The 23,140-nt window shown below is 33.3% G+C and overlaps 2 protein-coding genes across 2 annotated transcripts; both read left to right on the plus strand.

The window, feature by feature from the left end:
* Positions 1-4,052, plus strand: LOC107458360 (phosphoinositide phospholipase C 4). Its single transcript, XM_016076568.3, has 9 exons — positions 1-501; positions 1,133-1,329; positions 1,515-1,650; positions 1,733-1,966; positions 2,066-2,301; positions 2,436-2,553; positions 2,800-2,952; positions 3,038-3,124; positions 3,623-4,052. Exons 1-9 carry the CDS (start codon positions 190-192, stop codon positions 3,914-3,916), a joined length of 1,767 nt encoding a protein of 588 aa, XP_015932054.1. The 5' UTR covers positions 1-189; the 3' UTR covers positions 3,917-4,052.
* A 2,089-nt stretch (positions 4,053-6,141) lies between these two features.
* On the plus strand, positions 6,142-10,616 carry LOC107458352 (phosphoinositide phospholipase C 2-like). Its single transcript, XM_021127668.2, has 9 exons — positions 6,142-6,504; positions 7,314-7,510; positions 7,604-7,739; positions 7,971-8,147; positions 8,391-8,608; positions 8,674-8,791; positions 8,891-9,034; positions 9,137-9,223; positions 10,260-10,616. Exons 1-9 carry the CDS (start codon positions 6,142-6,144, stop codon positions 10,551-10,553), a joined length of 1,734 nt encoding a protein of 577 aa, XP_020983327.1. The 3' UTR covers positions 10,554-10,616.
* Positions 10,617-23,140: the final 12,524 nt, after the last annotated feature.

Genomic DNA, 23,140 nt, shown 5'->3' on the forward strand with positions numbered 1-23,140 from the left:
AAACAAGAAAAATTTTCCTATTGATACATTACAAGTCCATGATTTATATTTTATACACATAAAATGGCTGGAAATAATTCACATCTTTGAACAAAATTAATTGCTGGAACCTACACTTTGAAACAAATCACATTGTCTTTTCAACTCTCTTCCTGAAAGAGTAGAAGCACTATAAACAAATTAAAGACAATGGGGAGCTACCGCGTGTGCGTGTGCTTCCAGCGGCGATTCAAGGTGGCGGAGGCCGAGCCGCCCTCCGACGTCAAGGAGCTTTTTCAGAAATACTCCGACGGCGGGGCCCACATGACGCCGGACAACTTCCGCCGCTTCTTGGCCGAGGTTCAAGGTGATGACGTGTCCCTCATTGAGCACCAGAACGTGGTGGAGCAAGTTCTCCATAAGCGCCACCATATAACCAAGTTCGCAAGGCACAACCTCACACTCGATGATTTCCATTACTTCCTCTTCTCCACTGAGTTCAACCCTCCCATCGGATCTAAGGTATCAAACTTGAGTTTCGGGAAATTTAAGTGAATTCTCGACGTTTGATGTTTGTTTGACTCGTGACTAAGCACATTTTAGCAGTGTTTTGCTGATTTATTTTTTCTTCTTTTTTAGACTGAGAGCAGTTTTTGCTGACTATTTTGGTTGAAAATGAAAGCTTTGGATTGGATCTAGTTGCTACTTTTTTTTCTTTTTTGTCGTTTTTTCTAGAATCAGGAAAACTCATACATGATCAGGTGTTCTAGCTCTCCTTTATTACCACTCAAAATTCAGTGAAAAATAAGAATGATGATTGAATTGAACTAGTTGTATGGCAAAACTCTGGCTAGCATTTTTCTCTTAATTAGTTGTTATACTATATTATTATCATTATTCAAGACGAAGGAAGGAAATTGAAATGCAATTCTTCACGGCATTATTGTGCTTATGATACCTTGATTTAATTGGCAATTAGATGGGAAAGACATGTTAATTAACGCAATGATACAGAGAAAATCTTTATTTCATGAACAATGCAAGTTTCATTGCAGGAATGAAGAGTCTCGTACTTTCATTAGCAATGTGGTTTATTATGTGAAGAATTCAACACTATAACAAGGTTTGACATCTAGATTTTGCCATTGTTTAGGTTAATCAGGATATGTCGGCTCCATTGTCCCACTATTTTATATACACTGGCCACAACTCCTATCTCACTGGAAATCAACTAAGCAGCGATTGCAGTGATGTGCCCATTATAAAGGCCTTGAATCGGGGCGTTAGAGTGGTGGAACTTGATATATGGCCCAATTCCACAAAAGATGATGTGCTTGTTTTGCATGGAAGGTATTCAATTTTTTTGACAGAGCAAAGCATTGTTACTCTTGATGTATCCTTTGGCTATATCATGGGATGATGTGAGGATGAAAGTTTAATGCATAAATGAAATTTGCATTTTCCAAATTTGTATGCATAATTTCATAAATATGGTTTCTAGAAGATTCCTAAGTACCTTAAACCTGTTTATATAGGACATTGACAACTCCTGTTGAGTTAATTAAATGTTTGAAATCAATTAAAGAACATGCTTTCGCTGCATCTCCATACCCAGTCATAATAACACTGGAAGACCATCTTACACCAGATCTTCAAGCTAAGGTTGCTCAGGTAATATTTAATGTCTTAAAGGAGTAAGTCACTGTGTTTGATCTAGCTTTTGAACTGAATCATAATGCTATTTTGATGTTAGATGCTTACTAAAACATTTGGAGATATGTTGTTTTGTCCAAATCATGAAACTCTGAAAGAGTTTCCTTCCCCTGAAGAATTGAAGGGTCGGATCTTGATCTCAACAAAGCCTCCAAAGGAGTACGCTGAAACTGTCAAGGAGAATAATTCCTTTAAATTAGAAAAATCAAAGGATTCTGATGACGATGAATGGGGGAAGGAGGTCTCAACAAAAAATCAAAATGAAAATGATGTGGTGAGCTTGGAATCACACTTTTAAAGTGTTCTCCATTTTGTCAATACACCAATCTCCATTTCCTTGTGTCTTTTAAGACTTAATTCTATTTCCTTATAGGGTGATTCTGATCCAAATCAACACAGCGAAGATGATGCCGTCGATGATTTAGCTCATGAGTTATGCTCATCTGAAGCTCCTAGTTATAAGCATCTCATCGCTATTCATGCTGGAAAACCGAAGGGTACTACTCTGAAGGACGCATTAAAAGTTGAAAATGATAAAGTTAGACGACTTAGCTTAAGTGAACAAGCTCTTGAAAAGGCTACTGAGTCACTTGGAACTGATCTTATTAGGTAAGAGTAATATAAGGTTTCTTTACAAATATGAGTAATATTCTACCATTATATTCAAATGATCTGCTACTTCTATTCCTTTCCAGAAAATTCTTCAACAATATGACTATAAGGATTTCGATTTTGTATAACAGATTCACCCAGAAGAACTTTTTGAGGGTGTACCCCAAGGGTACAAGGTTCAATTCCTCTAACTACAAGCCAATGATTGGCTGGATGCATGGTGCTCAAATGGTTGCATTCAACATGCAGGTTTTAATTTTGGTTCCATTTTCTGTCCTTTATTCTGGATCATGACATATAAAATGCGCTTTTGAGTCTTAGAATTTTTTATGTTTAATTTTTACTAGTTTGTTTGTTTTGTAAATTTTGACTTACAATGTTTTTTGATTCGTATTGATTGATTGATCAATCCTTTCCTTTCATATTGTCTCATTCTTCAAGCTATAAAACTCTATAAACTGTAAACATTAGACTGATCGTTGGTTCTGATCGCAGGGATATGGCAGAAATTTATGGTTGATGCATGGAATGTTTAGATCCAACGGAGGATGTGGCTATGTGAAAAAGCCAGAGTTTCTTATGAATGTAGGTCCAAATAATGAGGTATTCAATCCAAAATATGATTTGCCAGTGAGAAAAACTCTAAAGGTAAGGATTCTATCAAACTGTAAGAAACACAAAAGTTAGCAATGTGCAATTTTCATATTGTTTTTAATTTAATCTCATTGGATAGGTGAAAGTATATCTTGGAGATGGATGGCGTATGGACTTTAAACAAACTCATTTCGACACTTATTCTCCGCCAGATTTTTATGCTAGGGTGAGAATTTTTCTTTTCTTTCTTTTTATTTGTCCTCAACTTCAGGGTAAGCCTGCGATTCGAAAGATGCTATCTTGTGACTTGAAGTTCACATATTTTAGTTTTCGAAATAGGATCTCTGCTTGTGACGGGTAAAAGCTGCACGGATTTACTTGTCCTTTGTTATATTTTAGCAATATTGATTGTGTAACATGTTTGTGTTATTTGTGTAAGCTAGTATATATTAGCTAATCTCAAGATAGAAAATATTCTATGTAATATTGACAGAAAGTACATGAGTGTTGATGCAATCTTCTTAGGGTAATGATATAGTCTTCTAATAATCTTCCTACTCATCATTCTAATACCAAATTAAAAGAAAAAACAGATGTATTCATTCAATCATTTTTCTTCAAATAGTGGAATTTAATGTATTCTCTTTCTCTCTTTAGTAATTAGGAGCATGTTTTGAAGGATAGATTAAGAGGATAAATCACTTTTCACATTCTTTACTTGCAGGTTGGTATAGCTGGGGCGCCAGCCGATCAGATAATGAAGAAAACAAAGATCATAGAAGATAATTGGATACCTACTTGGGAAGAAGAATTCACATTCCCTTTAAGAGTTCCAGAACTTGCATTGCTGAGAGTTGAAGTGCATGAATATGACATGTCTGAAACGGATGATTTTGCAGGCCAAACTTGCTTACCAGTTGCTGAACTAAAGCAAGGGATCCGTGCAGTTCCACTCTATGACCGCAAAGGGGAGAAGTACAACTCAGTTAGGCTTCTCATGCGATTTGAGTTCATCTAAGATATTGTTTTGTACTTAGGATTTTTTTTTTTTCATTTTAATGTAAAAATGAAAAATGCTACAATTGACTTGTTTGATAGTTTAATTATGTATGGGTTTGATTCACACATTTGATGAAAAGGAATTATTTTTCTTAGTTTTGTTTTTCCAAGAGGACAATTATGTCGATGTAATAAATCATGAGAGGCACATGATCGCTAACCGAAGGTCTTTTTTGTTAACTGAGCTTGAGCATTAACCTTTTTTAGGTGCATTTCTCTTGCCATGGCCGACACTAGCAAAAAAGAGTTACGAAATAGAAATATAAAATATGGAACGATAAATAAAAATAATAGACTCAGTATGTTAACATAAGATTTTTAGAATCCGAAGAAGGATATCAATGTAAAGTTGTGTCCCAATGTAATGATGAATTTTGATAGGATGTTGAGTTGTAATGTGATTGATTAGCCTCAATATGATGAAATCGACGACGAATTCTAGTGTTATTAATGTATATTATTCTACATTCTTTTTTTGTTGATAAATTAATATTTTTGGATTATAATTTCTAAAAATGTAATTTTGAACATTAAATAATATTTCCCAAGTTAAAACAGCCTCCAAATTGACCCACAAGTGAGGGTTTGCTTCAAATTTGTTTTGCTATGAGATGTCAAATCCCTTTTTCACCTATGTACTCAATGTGAATGTTTATCTTACTTCAAGTAGCTAGCTTTACCCCTGCATTACAATGAATATTCCTAACTTTAAGTTTGAAGATAAAATTATTGCCCCTAGAGAGGGTTTCTATATTAGTTATCTATACACTTCCCATGGAATTGGATCAAATAATAACCCAAATTGAGTTTGAAGATAAAATCTTAATTGGTTTAAGTGACGCTATTTTTTATAAGTAAAATTCTAACCGTTATAAATAAAAACACTAGTGTTAAAATTAAAAGAATTTTAATAAGTCACCCCAAGCTAACATAAATTACTGAAAGTCAAATAAGTTCAAATGAAAGGTGATCTAAAATAATCCATGTGTGAAAAATTGAAATTATAATCAAACTTTAAATATAATCTTTTATATTTGTAGTAGAATTTAAAAAAAAAAAAGTCTAGTATTGCAGTATCAACTGGATATATGAACTAGGAATCAGGAAAAACTGCAGGGATATGAATATGATGTTCTTGTTGTTATGTTGTACATTTTTAAGTTTTTACTAAGCGTGGCCGCAAAGAAACAGTGTTCTTTTCTTTTCTTTTTTGGTTTTTTAAATCATTTTACTCTTCTTAGTATAAGACTATAAGTAGTTACATTCAACTATTTGAGATTCTCTACTAAAAAAAATTGTCTTATTCAATATTAAATTATTATATAAACTAGAATTGAATTTGCGACTATTTATTAAAGAGGCTATCCTAACAAGTTATGCATTTGTAGATGACATTTATCTCTACGAAATGTTGTTTATAATTTTATTTAATCATATATAAATTTAATAGTTGTTATTTGAACATTTCTTAGAGTATAGCACTGCATAAGCATATTTTTATCGTATATTTTCTGATTTTTATGGATGATTTAGATTTATAACAATAATTAATTTTTTAGTTTGACCAATTTGTATACCATAAAATATTTCGGAACTTAAATATTAATTTTAAGTTTACATTATATAAATTATCGTAATTTTTTTTTACTAAATGGTCGTCATTTCTAATTTGAAATAATTATTATATTATAATTATTGTCCCAAAAATATTATATTTCCTATATTTTTTTAATCGTATTTTTTTATTTTTTTTAATGGTATCTTACTATCTTTTAATCTATTAAAAATTTCAACTTTATTTAAAAATCCGTCATTCAACAATGAATTGTTGTATACATGTATTAGCCAAATTTAACGCAAATATATTTCTCTAGTAGTATATTTTCATCCCTAATTGTATATATATAACTGTTGGTTTAAAAAAAATCATGTTGTACATACAATTAATACAAGTCCATGCTTCTAATTTAATTTAATTTGTGATCCTTGTATTATAACCATCTTCAAGCAATCTCTTCCTTGCTTAAAGAGATAAAGTTAAACAAAAACAAATGCTTTTTTGCACATATTGCAATAGTATAAATTCTCACTTTACACTAAGCAGCAATTCAACAATTCCTGACAGATTAAAAACCTCAAACTTGTTTCCATCTTTTCTGTAGATTAAATTAAACAATAACAATAATGGCTTCATCAGGAACTAGTTTGGGATCTAGCTCTTGGAGAAAACCGAAACACCAACAACACTTCCAAGTGTGCTTCTGTTTCAAGAGGATATTCAAGCTTAAGGTGTCGGAACCGCCAGAGGAAATCCGAAGTATCTTCGAGAAGTTCTCGGAAAACAACAATGGCACGGTGATGAGTGTTGATGGGCTCTACAGATTCTTGGTTCGGTTCCAAGGAGAAAGAGATTGTGATGATACAAAACACAAGGCTCAAGCTATATTTGATAGTCACAAGCATCTCTTCTTGTTCCAAAGGAAAGGCTTTCATCTTGATGCATTCTTTCGCTATCTCTTAGGTGATGATAATGCCCCTCTTCTTCAGGTAAATAATATACATGCTTTTAACTACACTTTAAATTTTAATTACTTTAGTATGAAAATATATAAATATATCATAAAATTTTTTACTTGTCTGAATATAAATTAGTTTAAAATGCTAAAATTTATCTATTTTTCTTAATTTAATTTTAAAAATACAACTAAAAAGCGAATATATTAAATTCGATAATTTATACGAGTTGAGTCAAATTAACATTTACCGGGTTAATCCGTTTTCTCAATTTTAGTGGGTTATTTTTTAATTGAATCCTATTCGGGAGTTAATGGAGTATTTGTACAATGTGTATAATGGGTTATTTATTTGGTCCAATATGAGTTAAAAAATGAACATCCAGAATAAAATACTACTAATTTCTCAAACACAATATACTCATACTATCCAAAATAATCATTGGAGTACCAGAAATAATAAATATCTATATCCTACTGAATCTGAAATCCCTAAACTCCCATTGTATATATTGTACAGATACTTCATTGGTTCTCTATACTTCTTTTTAATTTTAGTTAGTTACTTCGTGACGAATTGGCTCAAACTTATTTAATAGATAAATAGTTTCTATGATTTATTCTTTTACAATTCCGCTACGTTTATAACCTTTATAATAAATACTGTTTTCACATTAGTATTTTCTTAACAACTAAACACGTGTTTTTTTGTTTTGTTAATTAAAAAATAATTTAAATAAACAATTACTTAATAATAATAATTTTATTTTGTTTGGTGTATCAATAATGTTTTTTCTTATTATTTTCATTATTCTTCCTAACACTTTATGATCTATGATCCAGGTTGGTCATGACATGAGAAGCCCACTGGCCCATTATTTCTTATACACGGGCCATAACTCCTACTTAACAGGTAATCAATTTAGTAGTAATAGCAGCACCGCCCCAATTATAAAGGCACTCAAGAAAGGTGTTAGAGTCATCGAACTTGATTTGTGGCCTAACTCCACTGGTAATTCTGTTGAAGTTCGTCATGGAAGGTATGCAATTTCCTTTACTTTTCATTCATATATAATTATTGACAATAATTATGATTAATATTAGTGTTTATTTGGAGCTGTATATTATTACAGGACTCTAACTAGTCCGGTGAAACTGAGAGCTTGTTTGAAAGCAATTAAAGAATATGCATTTTATGCTTCTAAGTATCCTGTTGTTATAACTTTTGAAGACCATATAACTCCACCTCTCCAAGCTAAAGTTGCCAAGGTATTATTTAATTACTATCGTTATTTTCATGAGAAATTTTTAGGGCTAGCACATTTTAATATTTTTTGTTATTATTTAACTATAATATTAAATTGAGACACACAGCAAATAGAGTCTATATTTTATCCAATACTATAGCTGTATCAATGTCGTGTCTCACAAATATTATGTATAAATAATATTTTTCTTATTTAATATGTTCAAGTGGAAATAGATTTCAAATGTATGTAGATGGTGAATGGCATATTTGGGGACATGCTGTATCGCCCTTCTTCACAACACATTATGAATAAGTTCCCATCTCCAGAATCACTGAAGGAAAAGATTCTAATTTCAACCAAACCACCAGAAACTCCTGAAGAAGATCAAGAGCACAACGAAGAAAGATCATCTGAAGTCAACTATATGGTACGTTAAATATTCCATTTGACTTTCAGAAATATCATTTTACTAATTTTATCTTATGCACTGAACCGTTTAAAACATTTTATATTTATATTATTATTTTAGATGATTAATATAAGATGTAGTTATTTTTATTAACATAAAGTTAGATATAAGATAAAATTTATCAAAAAATAATTATTTTTATTGATATAATATTTATTATATGATTTGATGTATATATAAAATTATTTTATATTTTTTCAGATGCGATATAATTCATATGACAAGGATAAAAATGGAGATGAAGATGAAGAGAAAGAGGATAATTCTCTAGAATACAGAGATTTAATCTCAATTCATGCGGGGAAACCAAAAGGTGGGTCAGGGAATTTGTTCATTAGTCATGAAAAAGTAAGGCGTCTAAGCTTGAGCGAGGACCAGCTTGAGGAAATTGCTAAAACAAGGGCAACAGAAATTGTCAGGTGGTGAATATAAAACTTTAACTATATCGTTAAATAAAGATGTTAATCCGTAAATATGCTTTCAGATTCACCCAAAAGAATCTGCTTAGAATATATCCAAGGGGCACGCGTGTGGACTCATCTAATTACAACCCCATGGTTGGATGGATGCATGGAGCTCAGATGGTAGCCTTTAATATGCAGGTTACAATTAATTTCCAATTTTTCTTCATTATTTGCAAAATTATAATCACAAAACATGAATTGACTAATTAATTGATGTTATATATATATTTTTTCCAGGGACATGGGCACTTGCTTAGGATGATGGAAGGAATGTTCAGAGCAAATGGTGGGTGTGGCTATGTCAAGAAACCAAATATCTTGTTGGATGAGAACGAGGTCTTTGATCCTAGTGCATTTAGACTACCTAAAAAAAATCTGCAGGTCATTGAATTATTAAAGTGTGAATATCTATCTACATTTTTTGTGCTTTCTATAATTATTTAACTACCTCTAATTTTTATTATCGATGATATTAATAAGCAGGTTATGGTGTACATGGGTGAAGGTTGGCGTTCAGAATTTTCCCCAACACACTTTGATTTATATTCTCCTCCTGACTTCAGTGTAGAGGTAAATAAATATTATATATTGTTTAGAAACTAAAAAAAAAAAAATGATAAAAATTGAACCAGAGATATAGCGAAAAGATGAAGATTCTTTTTGATAAAAAATTAAATATTTATTTATGAGAATATGTAATTTTATTTTTATTGATTTTTTTAAAATAAATTATACACTTCTCTTTATTTTTTTTCACACAAACATCTCTTTAACCTAGAATTGTCCAGATCATAAACCACAAAACAAATGTATATATATTTCATCAATTAGCATCGTATTAGATAGAGTCACGCACTCTGAAGTTATATTAAATGTCTATACACCTTGGGAATAATTATAAATATAGGTTTTCTTGACCTAGTTTTCTGAAATAATTAAGTTATTACATCCATTATATAATAACTATGAAACTAGTTAGTTATCGATCAATATTAATTAACTTTTTTAAAATTTTATTTTTAATTCATAATAACATTCAAATAAACATTAAAAAACACACCAGAAAAATATCTAAAATTCCACTAAAAATAACATCTAAAAATAGAATAACAATCTATGAAATTATTTATTTAGTTTAAACATCCAAAATTAAAAAAAATTCTAAACGTAAGATACATCCAAAAATTCTCAACATATCTTAGTGAACATTCAAAATTTAAAACAACAGAACATTTAATTTGAGAGGTCAGATAGAGAGCGGTCGAAGAAGAAGAGCACATTGTCTCTTCACAATTGTTGGGTGATTTTAAAAAATGTTGACTCTTCGTATTTTCTCATTGAGTGAAACAAATGCCACGTCCAACATTCTCTTGTTCAATATAATAAATAATAGAAAGGGTAAAATATAATTTTTATTCTTAAATTTATTAAAAATTTTAAAAATATTTTTAAATTTTATTTTATTTTAATTTTATTCTAAAATACCAATTTTTTTTTTTTGGTGACTACATTTGACGAATCTTAAGAATAACAAATAAAACCTCCAATCTAATTAATTAGCCTAACTTTTAGGGTTAAGTGCTAATACATTAAGTTTATGGTGCAGCTTCGTATCTATGGTGTCCCAGCAGATGAAAGTATAAAAGAAACAATGACAATGGAAGATGAGTGGGTACCTGTATGGAACCAAGAATTTATCTTCCCATTAACGGTTCCGGAATTGGCACTCTTATACATCAAAGTGGTCGAACATGACTTCAAAGGAAAGAATGATTTTGGAGGACAAACATGTTTGCCTGTTTCTGAGTTAAGACAAGGCATTCGTTCGATTCGTTTGTGTAACCAAAAAGGTGAACCTTATAAGCATGTAAGGCTTCTTATGCAATTCCAATTTATATAAAAACAATAACAACAATAGTAACAACGAAGGTTCTATAATAGAAGTTGAAGTTGTGTGTGTGCGAGAGAGATGCTGCTTATATATGCATTATTAATTATATAATTCATGAGTTTGCCTCTTTTGATTGGGTACATGTTCGTTTATGAAATTTAATGTAACACCCTACCACACATAGTTTTATACTTAAGTCATTAAATAGAGGTGGCGAGGTATTCGACCTCTAAAAAAAAAATTTAGTATATATAATAGTATAAAAAGGTTTATAATTAAGAGCCTTTGAAGAAAAGGGGTAAATCAAAACCATTAATACGAAAAGCGTAATACTCCGATCGATAACGTGAATGAAACAAATATAGAATAAGCTAACATGATAAGATATACAAGAGAGTGCCAAAAATACAGATATCAAGACTCAAAACTCGCTTTGCGAAGAGAACTAGCCCGAGCATAGAAGTATACATACATATATAAAGGAACTACCCAAAACAAAACCCGAAAGACAATATACAGAACTTATTTCTCCAAAATAGCCTCTAAAAGGAGTCAATACAAAATATATATATACAATGGAGAATATAAGTATCTAAGCAAGTATATAAGATCAAAATAAAATTCCGAGAGCTAAGGATCTTCGCCAAAATAGAAGTCTCCAGCATGTCTCAGCGAGGAGCCTCACGTCCTACATCTAAAAACCACAAAATTCGTATGGGTGAGAACCTCCGGTTCTCAGCATGGTAACAGTACCCAAATATCTAACATGTAATGTCCTGAAAAAGTCAAAGGCAATTCTAGAACTTCCAATTATAATATGATGAGTTTGAAAAACTCTAATTTAATATGATGATGATCAAATATTATTAAAATATTATTTAAGAAATTATTTAACTTCAGTTTCAAATTAATTGATTAATAATTTCTATTTTTGTATGCAGGATTTTGGTCATTGGGTTTAAGCAACAAAAAAGCTCAACATAATGATAATTTTCAGCCTTGTGCAAAATTGTTTAAAATTAAGTGGCTAAATTATTGTTATGCTTGTTGAGCAGAAAAAACAAATTTTGAGGCCTAACAAAGTGGATGATCCGAAATCAAAAGGAAATGGAGCACAAGGTTTTCTTTACTCATTTAACATGATGAAATTCATTTCTTTAATTAATTTGCTGCATGATTTCAATGGATACCACTTTCTCTCTTTTGATGGATTTCAAAATTCATTTAACTTGCATTAATTGTCTTGGAAACATGAAAGAAAAAAAGCAAAGTGATATGATGGCATTAATTGAAGCTTACACGTTACTAGGCAAAAAGCATAGGAAGTTAATTTTAGTTGATTTTATTTGATATCACACATTACTTCCATAGCTTTTCTTTTTTTTACATTCTCTTCTCTCTCTTCAGATTCGGTCAGATCCATCAGGAAAGATGGAAGCAAAAACAAGTTATTAGAAGAAAGAAGAAGAAGCTAGGAGCAAGCATGAAGCTATTGTGATGATGGCGTTGGAAAAAAGAAGATCCACAGTAGCGTGTGGCTGATATCTTTGCCACTTATGGTAAGAAGTGGTGAGGAAGTCTCAAGCTCTCCATACCCAAAAATGGAAGAAGATCTAACTCGGTCAGAGAAGAAGATCCCTTGGAAGCATGGCTCGTCTCTACTTTTGATCAACCACCACAGGAGGTAGCTACTGTAGCTACGTGGAGGAAGAGGCAGAAGATAAGAGCAGGAGGAGCTGTCAAGCATCAAGGACTCATCAAGGGTCAGGAATCCTTCTTGAGAGCAAGTCAAGATGGAAGACCCGGATTGATGAATCTTGCTGAGAAGGGATGACACAAAGATAATTGCATGTTGGTTTTTGCATTTGGTTATCTCTCTTCTCTCTTTGGCCGAACCGGTTTTGTTTAAAGAAAAAGAAGATTAGCTCGATTCAACAGTTTCAACCTTGGAGGCTTTTCCTTCTATAAATAAGGGAGAACAGCCAGGGTTTGAAGCAAGGAGAAAAGAGTGAAAGCACAGAGTTCTCATAGCTACCTAAACGAACAGAAGTTCTTCTCCTTCAATGTGTTTCGTGTTATATTTTTCTATTTAGTTTTGTCTGTCTTAAGTCTCATAGAAAAAGGCAAACAGTGAGACTTGTATGAAAAAGTCATAGAGCAGAAAAAGGCAAAGTATACAAAATTAAAAGAAAAAGCCATGAATGTCCTAGAGGTCCTTTGTACAACTGTGTTATGTTTCATGATTCTGTGGGAATCTCCTTGCAAGTTGGGTTAGCACTTAGCAGTTGAAAGCTTGGTAGGTGACCAAGTCAAATTTAGGATTCGGGTTAAATTTTGGATTTGCCCCAGATAAGAAGGGTAATTCCTAGGAAAAATTGGTGTTTGTAATCAAAGATGATTATAGTAAAATTTCATCATTGTTGTGATGGAGACTGGACGTAGGCTGCATTGCACTTAGCAACTGAACCATGATACATCTTGGTGTGATTTTCTCTCTCTTTTACTCCATTTCTGTTTCTGCTGCATTGAAGACAAAACTAAAAAATATCTCTTGCCTGGTTACGAGACAAAAAGAAAAAGTCTCTTGGCTGGGTACGAGACAAAAAGGAAAAATATTTCCTCAAGGCATTCTACCAGACAACAAGCATAACTCAGCAAAAAAGGGCTAAGATTCAACTCCCCCTTTCTCTTAGCCACTGATTACCATCAATTGGTATCAGAACTTGGTCTCAAAGAGATCAAGCTTTGCAGCTTGGAGAAAAGATCCAGATGGCAAAAAACAGTGGCTCAAACTTGGTGTCCTACAATCTGACAGAAGGACAGTCAAGCAGTAGACCTCCTATTTTCAATGGGAAGAACTACACCTATTGGAAGGAAAGAATGAAGATTTTTGTGCAAGCAGTAGATTACAGACTCTGGAAGATCATCCTGGAGGGTCCTCAATTTCCAACCACCACAAGTGTTGAAGGAGTAGTCTCTCTTAAAGCCGAAGCCAGTTGGACCGAAGAAGACAGGAAAAAGGTGGAGCTCAACGCCAAAACTATCAACTTGCTCAACTGTGCAATCAGCTTCGAGAAATACCGACGGGTATCACAATGCACAACGACAAAGGAAATTTGGGATAAACTTCAAGTCACTCATGAAGGAACCACCATAGTGAAGAAGACCAGGATAGATATGTTGAATAGAGAATATGAAATGTTCTCAATGAAGGAAGGAGAATCAATAGATGAAATGTTTGAAAGATTCAACATCATCATTGTTGGCTTGGATGCTATGGGGATCAAGTATTTTGAATCTGTGCTTGTGAGGAGAGTTTTGAGAAGTCTCACAAAAGAGTGGAAAATTAAGGCATTAATAATATCTGAGAGTAGTGGCCTTGATTCTATGACATATGATGACTTGAGAGGAAATCTACTTGCTTTTGAAAACACTTATTTGAAAAAAGATTCAAAAAGAAAAGGAATAACTCTTACATCTGTTTCTAACTCCCTGGATGATGAATCCAGTGATAATTCCTCTGAAAATAAATTTGTTTTGTTTGCAAAAAAATTCAGAAAAATGGTAAAACTGAAGGAAAGAAACAACGAAGCAGCTCAAGGAAACAAAAGAAAGACTTCACCAAAGTGATCTGCTACAACTGCAAGGAGACTGGGCATTTCAAATCTGATTGCCGTAAGTTGAAGAAGGGGGAGAAGCCGAAGAAGGGAAAGAAGAAAGGAATGATGGCTTCTTGGGAAGACTTAGAAATCGACTCAGAAGATGATGAAGAATCAGACACCAAGTCTCAACCGTGCCTTATAGCAGATCACGTTGAACAGGTAGTATTTAATAACCCTAACACTGAAGATCTTCATCTCATGATTGATTATCTTTGTGAAAAAATTAGATGCTTCTTGCTTGAAAACCAAGATCTTGAGTCACAAATTACTATTTTTAAAGCTGAAAATGGTTTTCTTAAAGATAAATTAAGGAAAGCTGAAACCACTATTGAACTTGTTGAAGAAAACAAGCAGTTAAATGCTCAACTTAAAAGCCGTGAATTTTACCATTCTGTGACTGCAAATCTGAATTACCTTGAAGAAAATGATTGGCTGCATAAAGAGATAAGAAAGCTTAAAGAAGACTTAGCCAAGTTCATTCAAAGTTCTAAAAATCTAAATCAAATCTTGGCTAGTCAAAAATCTCTTTATGATAAAGTTGGCTTGGGTTTTCATAAAATTTTCAAATCTATTGAGAAACCTTCTTTTGAAAACATGGCTTCATCTTCTAATGATACAAGGTTTTAAAATCCAACAAGTTTCAACAAAACAGCAACTCCAAGGTTTTGCAGATTTTGCAATCAGAGTAGTCATTTTCCCATTCAATGTTTTTTCATTGAAAGAATGATTGGAAACAAAGTTTGTAAAGTTGTTTGTGATTACAATGGCTTGGAACAAAGAAGATGGTTTAACATGAAAGGATCCATGAAGATTTAGATACCTAAGATTACTTGAGCTTATTTTGTAGGTTTGCCTAGCATCCAAGCGAAAGGACAATATGTGGTACATGGATAGTGGATGCTCTAGGCATATGACCGGAAAGGCAACCTTATTCATTAAGTTTGATGAATATGATGGAGGGTTTGTCACTTTCGGTGATGATGACAAAGGAAAGATAGTGGTCATTGAAAAAGTTGGTAAAAGTTTTTCTTCTTTTATAAATGATGTTTTTCCTGTTGATGATTTGAAACACAACCTGCTAAGTGTAAGCCAATTATGTGATCTTGGATATGAAGTCATTTTTTAGAAAATTGGTTTGTTTAGTTATTTGTGGAAAAACTGGAGATATTTTGTTTGAAGCAAAAAGGTATAACAATGTGTATGGATTGACTCTTGAGGATTTAAAAGATCAAAAAGTAACATGCTTTACATCACTTGAATCTGAAAAATGGCTTTGGCATAAGAAATTGGATCATGCAAGCATGTACCAAATTTCTAAACTTGTTAAGAAAAACTTGGTAAGAGGAATTCCAAATATTAAATTTGATAAGGATATTACTTGTGATGCTTGCCGATTAGGCAAACAAGTAAAATTCTCTTTTAAGCCAAAAGATGGAATTTCAACCAAGAGGCCATTGGAAATGTTACATATTGATCTTTTTGATCTAACAAGAACTCAAAATCTAGGAGGTAAACATTATGGATTAGTGGTGGTGGATGACTACTCTAGATTCGGTTAGGTACTTTTTCTTTCTCATAAGAATGATGCTTTCCATGCTTTCTCAACTCTTTGCAAAAGAATTCAAAATGAAAAAGATTTGAAAATTGCCCACTTAAGAAGTGATCACGGAAAAGAATTTGAAAATCAAGACTTTGAAAAATTTTGTGATGATTTTGGAATTGTTCATAACTTTTCATGTCCTAGAACCCCTCAACAAAATGGGGTGGTTGAAAGAAGGAATAGAAGTCTTCAAGAAATGACTAGGGCTATGCTATGTGAAAATGAGGTTCCAAAATTTCTATGGGCTGAAGCTGTAAATACAGCTTGTTATATTTTGAATAGGACTATTATTAGAAAATGGTTAAAGAAAACTCCTTATGAGCTATGGAAAGGAACCCCTCATAATCTTAAGTATTTCCACATATTTGGATGCAAATACTTTGTACTTAACAATAAAGAAAACCTTGGTAAATTTGATCCAAAATCCTATAAGGGAATGTTTGTTGGATACTCCACCACTAGCAAAGCTTATAGAATTTACCTCAAAGAACATAGAATCATAGAGGAATCCATACACGTTTCTTTTTGTGATACTAATTCAATTCCCAATGTTGTGGTGGAAGATGATACAGATTGTGAAGATGCTATTAACAAGGAAGCTAGTGAAGAAAATCCTAAATCTGTCCCAAATGAAAAATCTGCCCTCTCAAATTTGTCTCATCAGGATAGAGGAGACATTTCTATTTTGTCTCCTGAGACAGTAAGAGAATCTGGAATAGAACAAGCTACTAAAGCTCATCAAAGCTCAACCTTACTCCGAAAACCAAGAGAGTGGAAGTCTATGAGAGGTTATCCTCATGATTTTATCATAGGTGACCCTTCACAAGGAGTAACCACAAGATCCTCATCTAAGAAGCAAGCCGAACAAAGCAATTTTGCTCTCTTGTCCCAAATGGAGCCTAACAATGTGAAGCAAGCTCTTCAAGACCTCTCATGGGTCAAAGCCATGCAAGAAGAGCTAGCCCAATTTGACAAGAATGAGGTTTGGACACTAGTACCTCATCCGAATGGTAAGAAGGTAACGGCTACTAAGTGGGTTTTCAAAAATAAATTAGGCGAGGATGGTAAGGTTGTTCGTAACAAGGCTAGATTAGTGGCCCAAGGTTACGATCAAGAAGAGGGTATAGATTTTGATGAGTCTTTTGCTCCGGTAGCAAGAATGGAAGCAATTAGGTTGCTTCTTGCCTATGCTGCCCATAAAGGTTTTAAAATGTTCCAAATGGATGTCAAATGTGCTGTCCTTAATTGCTTTATAGATAGAGAAGTGTTTGTGGCTCAACCTCCCGATTTTGAAGATAAAGAATTTCCAAATTATGTTTTCAAACTTTCAAAGGCCCTTTATGGCCTTAGGCAAGCTCTAAGAGCTTGGTATGAAAGGTTTAGTGCCTTTTTATTGGAAAATTACTTTCAAATGGGTGCCACCGATACTACTTTATTTATTAAAGTATCTAATGATGATATTCTTGTTGTTCAAGTTTATGTTGATGATATAGTGTTTGAATCGGCCAATGAATCCTTGTGTGAAGAGTTTAGAAAACTCATGACTAGTGAGTTTGAAATGAGTTTAATGGGAGAACTAACATTCTTTCTTGGTCTCCAAATTAAACAAACTCCTAGTGGCACTTTCATTCACCAAGGAAAGTATGCTAAGGAATTAATCAAGAAATTTGGCCTAGAAAATTCCAAACCTATGGGAACACCAATGCATCTAAACACTAAACTTGAAAAAGATGATGATGGCAAAGATGTGGATGAAACACGGTATAGAGGAATGATAGTTTCACTAATGTATCTTACCTCCTCTAGATCGGATATTGTTCAAAGTGTGGGTGTATGTTCAAGATTTCAATCTCACCCAAAAGAATCCTATCTTTCAGCCGCTAAACGAATCATTAGATATATTAAGGGAACATATGCATATGGCTTGTGGTATCCTAAATCTAATGACTTTTGTGCAGTAGGATTTTGTGAAGCAGATTATGCGGGAGATCGGGTGGATAGAAGGAGCACCTCCAGAATATGTTGCTTCCTTGGAAGCTCACTTAACATGTGGTCAAGCAAGAAACAAGCCATAATAGCTCTATCCACAACCGAAGCTGAATATATTTCTGCATCTGCATGTTGTTCACAATTAATTTGGTTGAAAACTCAGTTGGAGGATTACAAATTAAAGATCAATAGTATACCCTTGTTTTGTGATAATATGAGTGCTATAAACATCTCAAAAAATCCTGTGTTACACTCTAGAACTAAGCACATTGAAATTAAATATCATTTTATTAGAGAACATGTGTAAAAGGGTACCATTGATATTTAATTTGTAAAATCCGAAGAACAACTTGTAGACATTTTTACTAAACCCTTGTGTGAAGACAGATTCTGCTATCTAAGAAACAGTTTGGGAATGATAGAATTGAGTTCTATTGATAATTTGTAAAATTTCTGATTTTATTTGGTTTTGTCTCGTAGCTAGGGAGAAGACGAATCTGAGGATGTGATAAGCAGGCCATGATACAGGGGGAGAATAATTCTGATATTAATGATCATGGGCCCCACCAAATCCTCTTTGACTCCATTCATAACCCTAGCCCGTTTTGAGTTCCTTAATTTTTAAATCATACCTTTTGGAAGTTGTCATATCATAACTTGTAGAGAAGGAGTTGTTGTCAAATTATAATCTTTTCTTTCACCTCATCCCTTGATTCTAGGAGCTAACCTTTCAGTTTTAATTTTAAAAAAATCTTTTCTTGTTGATAACCGCGCTACTTAATGGTCCATTACTCACTTAACCATCTCTCTCCACTAAGCATTAAATGCTCCTCTAACCTCCCACCTCTCTCCAATCTCTTCGGCCACTCCTTCATCTTCCCCCTCCATTGTCCATTTTCATAACATGAAAAAGATAGTGGCTCCCAAAAAAAGTAGCCAAACTCCGCTCTCCATAAATTCTCCATTTTCTTCCACTCCTCAAATACATACTCACATTCGCATTCACTATACCTCTTCTTCATCTCCTTCACTCTCATCCAAGCAAACCAAAACCATGAGGAGAAAGGTTATTCAGGAAAGGTCATCATCTCGCAAGATTTCTGGAGAAGACAAGGAGCCTGTGATAGAAGAAGAAGAGGAGTCCCAATCTTCGTTACCTCATTCACCTCCAAGAAAATCAACTCATCACCCCTCCGGCTGCAGTTCTCAATGCTCAAAAGGCTACTCTCTTCGCAACAAGTGGGAACTGCCAAACTTGGAATCTCTTGATTTCAAAAACAAGTTCAACAAGGGGCATTCTCATTTTTATCCGGGCATATTCAACTCTTGTGCTTCATATGAGTTTCATGATCAAGTTCTAACTAAGCGTCACTTATGTGCTTCTCACATAGTGAACTTGGAGTCTCTGGCCACAAAGGGGATCAACTTTGTCACTCTGTTCGATAATCTGAAGTGGACTCCTTTGTTCAACATTCAAAAGCCTATATATCCATCACTGGTTTGCGAGTTCTATGCGAACATGAGGTACCTTGATGGAGCTATACATTCATATATCAAGAGGGTTCACTTATCTCTCAACAGAGAAACAATCAGTATTGCATTGGGATATGTTAATGACGGAGCAACTGTCTACATGACTGAAAAGTGGGATTCACAAGTTGGGGTCACATATCAGATTGCTCTGAATCGAACCTGTGAAAACTTCTCTGCCCTGGATGGGACGATGTTGACGCATAAAGCTCTTGGACCTGTAAAAATGCTACTTCACAGACTCATCAATCATATCTTGATGCCTCAGAGTGGTTCCTTCCAAAGAATAAATGTTTGTGATACTTTAGTTCTTTTTGCAATCCTTACTTCCTCTCCTATTTCTTTTGCTCATTTAATGGTGTATCACATGTGGGAATGTGTTCGCAGTAACAAAAAGGCTAATCTGCCGTATGGAATCTTTCTTACATGCATCTTTGAATATTTTCATGTTGATTTAACAAATGAGGATGTAGAAAACAAGGTTTCCATCATCAAAGGAGGAGGAGTCACTAGATACGCAAAAGGTACCAAAGGAAAACACTCAATGCCCTCTGAACCATCAGACAGTGATCTTGAGAGTCGTCCCAATGAGCTAACAAAGGTTGCTGATTCCATCAAGGACGTTCTCACTGAATTTTCTAATATGTCAAACCTGATGGTACGATCATACAAACAAGCCCGCAAACAAGCGTATGAGAATCAGAAGGCTTGGAAAAAGTGCCATGAGCGAATTAATCTGCTGCTTGATAGCTTTGAAAAAGATTTGGGTGATGCAGATGAAGACAACCAATCCCTTGGCTCTGACATTAACTTTTCTGATGCTTGATTCAGTTTAACTGCTAGTTCCTATAAACTCTGTTTTATTTTCCTATTTTCTTGTTTTGAGTACTGTATAACTGTTAAGATGGATACTCTGGACCTTTATGTTTTAGTTTAAACAAATATTATGCATTTTGGTTTATTCTTGTCTGTTTTGCAGGTTCCCCCATTGATGATAAAAGGGGAAAGAAAGTTGGAAAAATTGAAAAACATGGGTTGAAATCAATTTGATTCATGATCACCCCTGTGCATATGTTCCAATCTTATTTGTCATGTTTTATGATATATGCTCTGGTTTATGTTTTATCATGCTCTTAATTTGGCTATGATAGTTTTAATTAAAGCTTTGATAATTTTTTATTTAATGATTCTGCCAATTTTATGAAGTTTGGATGTTGACTATTTATCTTAGAAAAAGCTTCATAGATTGTAAATTATTGTCTTTATTTGGCAAATGTTTCTTGGCAGGAATCAGTTTTAACAAAAACTATTTTGTTAACTTGAAATATGTTGAGTTTTGAATATATGTTAAAATGTACTCTGAAAGTATTCAAGCATGCTTTAGTTTGGTTGTCATATTGAGCAGAAAATCATTTATGATAACAAATCAGTTTTGCTTATCATTTCACTTTTGCTCATAAATCAAGTTGTTCAACATTTCAAATATTTCATATGTTGAATACATTGTGGCCTTAAACTTGATTTTAAAAGTTATAGGTAAAACTTCCCTTGGTAAAATGGCATATATTAAGGGGGAGGTATGTAACAATTGAAAAGGGGGAGGATTCCAAATATTCAAAGGGAGTACTCTTAATTCTTACTCTTTTCAATTCAATTTTTTTTTAATAATGTTTGTCATCAAGGGGGAGATTGATGAGTTTGAAAAACTCTAATTTAATATGATGATGATCAAATATTATTAAAATATTATTTAAGAAATTATTTAATTTCAATTTCAAATTAATTGATTAATAATTTCTGTTTTTGTATGCAGGATTTTGGTCATGGGGTTTAAGCAACAAAAAAGTCCAACATAATGATAATTTTCAGCCTTGTGCAAAATTGTTTAAAATTAAGTGGTTGAATTATTGTTATGCTTGTTGGGCCAGGAAAAACAAATTTTGAGGCCCAACAAAGTGGATGATCCAAAATCAAAAGGAAATGGGGCACAATGTTTTCTTTACTCATTTAACATGATGGAATTCATTTCTTTAATTAATTTGCTACATGATTTCAACGGATGCCACTTTCTCTCTTTTGATAGATTTCAAAATTCATTTAACTTGTATTAATTGCCTTGAAAACATGAAAGAGAAAAAGCAATGTGATTTGATGGCATTAATTGAAGCTTACACGTTACTAGGCAAAAAGCATAGGAAGTTGATTTTAGTTGATTTTATTTGATATCACACATTACTTCCATAGCTTTTCTTTTTTCTACACTCTCTTCTCTCTCTTCAGATTCGGTCACATCCATCAGGAAATTTGGAAGCAAAAATAAGTTATCAGAAGAAAGAAGAAGAAGCTAGGAGCAAGCATGAAGCCATTGTGATGATGGCGTTGGGAAAAAGAAGATCCACAGTAGGGTGTGGCCAGTGGTGGAGCTTAGTTCAGACAAGGGGTGGCCATGGCCCCCCCAAACTTTTATTAAAAAATTAGTAATACTTTTTTAAAAAATAAAAAATAGTTCAGTTGGCTCAAATATTTTATTATGACTTAAAATACCAAAGTTTAATCTTCATCTCTTGCTTTTATTGCACAATAATTTTTAGTTTTAAACATTCAAAATATATTGGATTTGGAATGAATTGAGTGTATTCGCATTTCGCAGCTCTCTATTCAATAAGCAACACTCCCTTTACCTTTGAGTTCAAATATAAAAAATTAGGTATTTTTTATTTATGTAATTTAATATTATTTTATATTTTACCGTTTATTTAATTTAATTTTTTATATGACAAAAAATATTAGAATATTCAATAAGTATTGATATTATTGTATGCGTATAAATTGATAAAAAAAATGTAATAAATATTATAAATTTTAATATTTGTTCTTCTAATTTCTTTTTTACATATTTTACTGGATATATATTCAAATTTTTATATAAAATAATCATGAAAAATCAAAGAATTGATACATTTTTAAGAGAAAGGCTAATATTTAAAAAGGAAAGATCTTCTATCTGGCCCCCCCAAAATTTCGTTTCAAGCTCCGCCACTGGGTGTGGCAGAGATCTTTGGCACTTATAGTAAGTAGTGTGGAAGTCTCAAGCTCTCCATACCCGAAAATGGAAGAAGATCCAACTCGGTCAGAAAATAAGATCCCTTGGAAGCATGGCTCGTCTCTACTTTTGATCAACCACCATAGGAGGTAGCTACTGTAGCTACGTGGAGGAAGAGGCAGAAGATAAGAGCAAGAGGAGCTGTCAAGCATCAAGGACTCATCAAGGGTCAGAAATCTTTCTTGGGGAGCAAGTCAAGATGGAAGGCCCAGATTGATGAATCTTGGTGAGAAGGGATGACACAGAGGTAATTGCATGTTGGTTTTTGTATTTGGTTATCTCTCTTCTCTCTCTAGCCGAACCGGTTTTGTTTGAAGAAGAAGAAGATTAGCTCGGTTCAACAATTTCAACCTTGGAGGCTTCCCCTTCTGTAAATAAGGGAGAATAGCCAAGGTTTGAAGCAAAGAGAAAAGAGTGAAAGCACAGAGTTCTCATAGCTACCCAAACTAACAGAAGTTCTTCTCCTTCAATGTGTTTTATGTTGTATTTTTCTGTTTAGTTTTGTCTGTCTTGAGTCTCATAGAAAAAGGCATACAGTGAGGTTTGTATAAAAAAGCCATAGAACGAAAAAAGGCAGAGTATACAAAATTAAAAGAAAAAGTCATAGATGTCCTAGAGTTCCTTTGTACATCAGTGTTGTGTTTCATGATTCTGTGGGAATTCCCTTGCAAGTTGGGTTAGCACTTAGCAGTTGAAAGCTTGGTAAGTGACC

The sequence above is a fragment of the Arachis duranensis genome, chromosome 7, assembly GCF_000817695.3.
Source record: "Arachis duranensis cultivar V14167 chromosome 7, aradu.V14167.gnm2.J7QH, whole genome shotgun sequence".
NCBI lineage: Eukaryota > Viridiplantae > Streptophyta > Magnoliopsida > Fabales > Fabaceae > Arachis > Arachis duranensis.

Bases quoted from the DNA above. Each gene is read 5' to 3' on its own strand.
- LOC107458360 (XM_016076568.3), top strand. From the start codon at position 190: ATGGGGAGCTACCGCGTGTGCGTGTGCTTCCAGCGGCGATTCAAGGTG. The intron at 1,330-1,514 runs GTATTCAATTTT...CTGTTTATATAG, and splicing joins GTGCTTGTTTTGCATGGAAG to GACATTGACAACTCCTGTTG. The intron at 1,651-1,732 runs GTAATATTTAAT...TTTTGATGTTAG, and splicing joins TTCAAGCTAAGGTTGCTCAG to ATGCTTACTAAAACATTTGG.
- LOC107458352 (XM_021127668.2), top strand. From the start codon at position 6,142: ATGGCTTCATCAGGAACTAGTTTGGGATCTAGCTCTTGGAGAAAACCG. The intron at 6,505-7,313 runs GTAAATAATATA...TCTATGATCCAG, and splicing joins ATAATGCCCCTCTTCTTCAG to GTTGGTCATGACATGAGAAG. The intron at 8,609-8,673 runs GTGGTGAATATA...ATATGCTTTCAG, and splicing joins AGGGCAACAGAAATTGTCAG to ATTCACCCAAAAGAATCTGC.